At 36.8% G+C, this 7,214-nt stretch overlaps 1 protein-coding gene across 1 annotated transcript in view; it reads right to left on the bottom strand.

Annotated features, from left to right (window-relative positions):
* Nucleotides 1-343: 343 nt before the first annotated feature.
* The window catches only part of SLX9 (SLX9 ribosome biogenesis factor), a 21,398-nt gene continuing 14,527 nt past the window's right edge, over nt 344-7,214 (bottom strand). Inside the window, exons 4-6 of the mRNA XM_087716657.1 lie at nt 4,519-4,675; nt 3,092-3,157; nt 344-1,717 (exon numbers count right to left, since the gene is read on the bottom strand). Of these exons, the coding sequence (XP_087572783.1) occupies nt 1,591-1,717; nt 3,092-3,157; nt 4,519-4,675 (350 nt within the window). The 3' untranslated portion in view covers nt 344-1,590. The remainder of the gene's footprint in view (nt 1,718-3,091; nt 3,158-4,518; nt 4,676-7,214) is intronic.

The raw sequence follows: 7,214 nt of genomic DNA, 5'->3' as shown, positions 1-7,214 counted from the left end.
ACACCAGTCACTAAGTACAGTACCCAGATGTTGATTATGGATGCTTTGTTTGACATAGACAGGCACCACTCACAAAGTATCAAAATGTAGATCACTTGACTGCAGGACGTTATAAATGCCCACTGCTTTTTTTTCAGAGTGTCCAACCTTGAAAACTTTAAGACTTGTGGATTCCAACTCCCAATTCCCCAGCCACATCCACTCATTACTCTCAAGACCCTATTAATAAATTTTATGCCCACTTATTGTTGGGTGACTTTTTTACGTCATAACACAGCTATTTTATGCCAAGGAACAGGATCTGACCAACAGGTTTAAGAGCTGAAAAGTCTTTTATTATTTAGCTTATAGCTTCTTCAAGTCAGTTTTGTAGCTTTTTACATAGATCAGACATTATTTTAGATAAGATTTAAGCATTTCTATATGTTATAGCAGGGGTCTGTAGCCTGTTGGGATCTGGGCTGTAGTGCTGGAGGTGAGAAGTAGGCTGGCAAACGAGCAAAATTTGTATTTGCAGCTGCTCCCCAGCACTAGCATCACTGCCTCAGCTCCACCTCAGATAATCAGGCTTTAGATTCTCATAGGAGTTATAGAACACTACTGTAAATTGTGTATGCAAGGGATCTAGCTTACACATTCCTGCTCCCACACCACCCCAGTTTGTGGAAAAACTGTCTTCCATGAAACCAGTCCCTGGAGCCAAAAAGGTTGGGGACCACTGCTGAATTTCATAAATCTTATAAACTGTTTATAAGTAATGTCCACTTTCAGCTACAGTAGATAATTTCATGTCTGTTATGCCAGGGATACCCAACCTCTGGGCTGTAGCCCGGTACTGGGCCACGGCCCATTGGGAACTGGGTTACAGAAGCTGCCAATTTGTGCAAACGTGCATGTGCACAAAACCATCCCCTCGGTCTTTAAGTGTGTCATCACATTTCAAATTTTAAAGAAGTGATTTTGACTATTTTCAGAGCAAAGCACTAGGTATTTTATTAATCACAACAATGTTGCAATTACCAAAACAATTCTCTAAAGCAGTGGTTCTCAACCTGTGGGTCGGGACCCCTTTGAGGGTCGAACGACCCTTTCACAGGGGTCGCCTAAGACCATTGGAAAACACATATTTTCGATGGTCTTAGAAACCGAGACACCAATTTTATGGGGACCTGTATTAAAGGGTCGCAGCATTGGAAAGGTTGAGAACCACTGCTCTAATGGCAGCTATTTAACTGCTCACAAAAAGAAACAAACAAAAAAGTTTACATTACTCAGAAATAGAAAGTTGGTGATTTATACATTACATTACAGAAGCTATAGAGGGGGAAATAAAAAGACCTGAACTATAATTAGGATACATTTGGGAAATTAGAACAGTCTTACATCTACAGAGTTCCACAAGTCTCCAACAAAACAATCCAGAGTTGTAACTAGTATTCATAGTGCACAAATTGATGTCGATCACCTTATTTCTGTGCTCAGCAAACAAAGTTACTGGGTCCGGTTTCTGAAGGTTACATTAAGCTACCTGTATAGATAAAACCATGATGGAGTCAATTGCTGGAGTTTTCAAACATCCTCGGTCATGTATTAAAGTGGTTCTTCCTCGTTCTCCTGTTTTAGTCTTTTGGAAAGATGCTGACTAATGATTGACAGAGGGTTGGCTTTGAACAAAGGATTCGATATTGTCTTGTGAAACTGTGCCATTTCCTCTTCCCTGGGGGAAGAAAAGGGGGAAATGTATCAATTAATTTGCTTGCATTACATTGGGGTGGGGTGGGGGGGAGATGACTGAAGTGCAAGGGATGCAAAAATTTCCTAACAAAGGATACACAATATTTTAGTAAAGCAAAATATTTCACTACAATATATTAATGTATTCAGATATGACTAACTTGACATAACCAAATGAATAGCATATGTACACTGAATACTGTAATCCATAAGAAGAGAGCTCTAAGAATTACATTTTAAATAAATTCTATTGCCAATGCTCTCAACATATATTCTTATAATAAAAGAATAAAATTAAAGTCACACTAACAAGGAACAGCTGAGTTCACACACTGTCCTGTCTGTAAAAAAATGTTATATTAATGTACTTTTACAAAATAGCTCCCATTGGTGTCTTCTTTACAGAAATTGTTTCCGCTAAATTAGAGAGCCTGATTTTGTGAATCTCTTCCATAGCCATATCATTCCATTTCCCCAGAAACAACATGCTTTTGAGGGTTATAAAGCCCTCCAAAACAAATGGGATGCGATGTAGAGGGCAGAAATGTGTACAGCATACCTTCCATTAATTGCTACTGATTTTTTAGGAGCAGAAGCTCTTTTCCCTATGGCAGCTTTTGCCTTTTGCTTTCCAGATATATTGAATAAAGCCCAACCAGAATATGTTCAAATGTTGGCAGGAGATTATGGGAGTTAAAATCCAAAGTACTTGGAGGGCACAAGATTGGGGAAGACCATTCTAAGAGCAAAACATCACCTAGACTATCCCAATTTGTTTCCAATTTGGCTACACATAGTCCTCAAATTACAACCATAATTGAGCCTGTAATTAGTCATATGTCGTGGCAGTCATTACACAGGTCGACACTTGACTGTGTCCAGTTTTACAACCTTTTTTTGTGGTGGTTGTTAAGTGAACACTGCAGTCACTAGAAGAACCTGTTTCCTTCAAGGGCATTTTTTGTTAGAAACCAGAATTAAATTGCAGGAACCATTACATGTATATGCTGCACACTAAATGCCAAGTAAAGGAACATCACTAGTCAACATGTATTAGTATTTTTAATGCACTGCTCAATAAGGGATACTGTCAGTGGGCTACATGATGGTTTGATAGCAACAAATTGCTAGAGAATGTGAGACGGTATAAATACTATCAGTTTTGAATTTATTTTTACAGCTATTTTGCTATTGTCTTGCTACTGGTTAAGAATGGAATCTGCACAATTTCATCACACTGGCAATATCCGGGTGCAGCTACTTTTCCCACAGCAGAACCACAGAATTTCTCTGCAATTGTAACACAGTAGATTTTGATGTCATTGCTCAAGAGACTTCTTTCCCTATCAATACTTACAAGACTTTGCGTTTCTGGGCTGATTTCATCTGGTTGAAATTTGTCAACACTTTCTTCTTCTTCTGCCTAAGAAAACAAAAATAATGGTTAATGCACTCTGCCCATAGTTTAGTTTTCTAAAAAGTATCCATCACTTTTGAACAATTCTGTGCTATTTTGAATTCCAAATAAATAGCATTATTGTGACAGGAAGAACCATGTTACTTCCAACTTTGAAAATATCCTGGAAACCTCATTTTTCTCATTCTACCATTCTTTAAGCATCTACTGACTTATCAACTGAGTAGCTGCTAAATTACACAAAGGAAAAACATTTTTTTTAAAAAAATATATAAATTAAGTTTGAGAATTTACTTTAAGACAAATTAACCAGTTTATTGAAAAATGATCTGTAGATATACATTCCTGGAATAAAAACCTTAAAGCTTCACATTTTCAATTATTTACAAATATTTATCTTAACCTTCATTAGTTAGGATAGTCCTGATTTTAGTTAAAACATGCCTTTAAGAGTTTGCCCTTCTCTTTTGAAGCAAGTATGTGTACCTTCACATCCTTTCAGTCAACAAAGGATCAGAAAATTTTGAAAGCACATCCTTAGTAAGAGCTAACAAATAAGTATATTTGTAATCTTTTTTTAAAATTTTTTTTTATTGTTTTTATTAAACAAAAGGAAAAAAAAGAATCATCTTTCATTACATCTTGCAGAAAGATTATCAATTGGTTACAGGTACATTTCGTGCATTTCTTCCACAATCATTACATATATTTCATTCAGGTTAATCTGGGAATTAACCCAGATTAACCTAGGGAAAAGACCTATAAATCTTATTAATAAATTTCTGTTTAGAGATGGTTATAAAGGTACAATCTCTTTTGGGCCTGAGGAAGAGGAGAGGTGAGATAAATAGTAAATAATTTTTAGTTAACTACAATAATAACAAAGAAATGTTAATGGATAATATTTAATGATACATACAGGTGTGTTGTACTAGTAAAAGTAAAATGGACAGAAGCGTCAATTTGTGAGTTTGTGGGGGGGGGAAGGAGAGGGAATGTTAGATATCCTTTTAACTGACTTTCTTTTAGAATATGTTATAAAGATGTAAAGTTATGGCTGACTGATTGAGATAGCGAAAGTATGCCAGTAGGTGGTTGTGTCTTCAAATATAAATGATCTTAGGGAAAAAAAAACCACGTTTAAGTAACTGTATTCAAATGAAAATTGTGGTATAGTGACAGTAAAATACATACATTCTAAAATGTACAACAACCTATATTTGTAATCTTGAGTGAGAGGGTTTTTTTTTTACTTTATGTGACTAGAACCTAAGCAAAGCCTAAGACAGTGAAGCTTTCTTATATAAAGCCAGAGTTTGCTTAAATGAGGAATCAGAACCATCTATTACAGTACTCAAAGCACTTACACTGTATTACGCTGTTTGCAGAACTTGCTTACTGTCACCAGATCTGAAAGTTCAGGCAGAGCATTCATCAATGGATGCATATCTCCAACAACTGGAGTTGCTTTCCGCTTTGCCTCTGCTTTGTGCTGCTGCTTTGCCAACTTAATGCTCTCGATTTCTATTTAAGGGAGAAACATCTATTAGGAAAGTACTTTAAAATTCTGTTAAACTAATTTTTACATTGTGTACTATTGCCTGAGAAGGAAGTCATGTAGTATAAATGCAATGGTTAAAATGATTTTATTAGTGAAAGTATAGCGTTTTGTCAAAATGTCAATTTTAAAATGCAAAGCTCAAAAAAAATAAGAAAATGCAATTTAGTCAGCAGTAAGATTAATGGAACAATTAATCTTACTATCAGGTGCTATCAGTGAATAATCCAAAGAATAAATAAATGAATCATACAAGAGGAGTAAGGTATGTTGGATATGTTCACTGCCGTGTAAAAAAATAAAATAAGAAAAATAATATAGGCGAGATACAAATAAATAAATAAAAATAATGAATAAATACATGCACTAGGTTTTATGGCTTGGGAAAGGAATAGTTTTTGAAGTTGAAAGTTCATATTTTATATTCTTCTTCTCTCTAAACTAGACAAATATAAGGAACACTTTCTTGTCATATGTTACCATTGGATCGTGACCTGACAAATGCGCGCACGACAAAAATGTGCCGACAAAACCGCGGCGCTAAAACCACATCATCATCAACGCGTCAACAACAGCGCGCCAACAACAGCGCGTCGACAGAAGCGTGATTTAAGCTAAGGTAAGCGTTAGGTTTAGGGTTAGGTTTAGGGTTAGCGTTAGATTTAGTGTTAGGTTTACAGCGCGCTTCTGTCTGTGCGATTCAGTACTCATTCGTCGGTGCGGTTTAGAACTCGCGGTTTTGTCACCACGGTTTAGTCGGGCGCGGTTTTGTCAGTCGCCCTTTTGTCGGTGAACCACCATTGAATTAATGTCCTTAGATGAGCCTCTGCTCCAAGTATGCCAACTTTCAGAGAAACCTGACAAACATATAAACATATAAAGAATTCACCATTTTCAACAGGGCATCTACATTACAGGTTGTCCTTGGGTTATCATGTCAATGGAGATCAAAATTTCCACTGCTAAGCAATATGGTTGTGAAGTGCAAAGTAACATGACTGCAGTGCTTAGTGTTTGCAATCCGAACAGTTCTGGTTGCTGTTGTAACCCCAGGACTGGGCAGTGAGCACCTCACATGACCATGAGGGCCCAGACAAACAAGTTGGTTGGGGAAGTGCTACGAATGGGAGAGTGCTAGAGTTGGGACAGGCAGTACAGAGCATGAGTGGGTGGGTGCTGCGGACAAGTGCTATGGAGCACCGGGGAGGGGGGCAGTTGCTAAGACGTATGGGCAGGTACCATAGGAGAGCATGCCACACGCACTACAGAGCCTGTGTTGCCACGCAAAAAAGTGGTGTGGGCAACTTGCAGGAGCAAGTTGCAATCTTCTGCCAGTTTCCCTATGGACTTTGCTTCTGGAAGGCCAGAAGGAAGGGTTATAATTGATGATCATGTGATCTTGGAATACTGCAACCATCATAATTGCAAGCTGGTTGCTAAGCACCCAAGTTGTTATGAAACCGCAATGGCAAATTTGAGGGCCGGTCACAAATCTCCATTGTTCAGCACTGTGTAACTTTTAACAATCACTAAACAAAGGATCATAACCCAAGGACTACCTATAAGAATTTACTACCTTGAACACTTTCAGTTCTGTCAGAACTTTTCTTTAAATAGGCTTTGAGATCAAAGTTTATGCCAATGGGTTTATTTCAACATTGATGCTACTGCTTAGATTTTTTTTAAAAAATCAAACAAAAAAATTAAATACTTGAATTATAATAGTCTGGTACATAATAGGTATTCTGCAATCTCTCTTGGTTCACCCTTACTTTTTAGGGCAAAGCTATTGCAAGTAAATGAAACCACGTCCTTCCTGAACAAAGGAAAAGAGTACACAGTCAGAAGCACTCCCTCCCTAGTACTGAAAATAGACCTATGATACATTCAATAATTAATCGTGTATTGCCCTTTTAAAGTGTTAAGAAACAGGAATCTAAAGCACTGGTTTTACTCTCTCTACTTGTAGCATCAGCTTTCTTATATGCAACAGACAAATGTATTTTCTGTTCTTTCTTTTGGAAAGATTTGTATCTGATCAATAAAATTTTCAAGCAGAAATATTCTATGCAATTACTTCATCCAGGAAGTAGCTAAAGTTTGTTCGGTCATGTTGTCAAGATATTTATTCTCTCATTAAATATCAGTAAATTGGAAAAAAAATATTACTACTCTTTTAGCTTTGTTCTGACCTAATGATCCTTTAAAGGTTTCTGGTAATTCAGTAAGAAAGAAAGACAGAGGAAAAGGGGCAAAAAAGAAATATTTATTCATTCAGGGCTACAGCAATGGAATGGCTGTACTTTTAGCCTGAAAAATACAAGCTCAAAAGCTTCAAAGTGCTAAAACAACCAGTCACTTTTACTGCAATGTACTCAAAGACCTGGTATAATTTTAAATTTTTCTATTAATGTAATGTTCAAAATTAGACGGAAAAGTAAATATCTTGAGCTGGAATATTCAATCTGGTTCAATCTGGTTGTCTTTTTCTTAGCTGAAGACCTA

Source organism: Thamnophis sirtalis, unplaced genomic scaffold (genome assembly GCF_051295495.1).
Source record: "Thamnophis sirtalis isolate CommonGarterSnake01/CBP01778 unplaced genomic scaffold, rThaSir2_p1.2 scaffold_5, whole genome shotgun sequence".
Lineage (NCBI taxonomy): Eukaryota > Metazoa > Chordata > Lepidosauria > Squamata > Natricidae > Thamnophis > Thamnophis sirtalis.
This window is presented reverse-complemented; position numbering and strand designations above follow the sequence as displayed.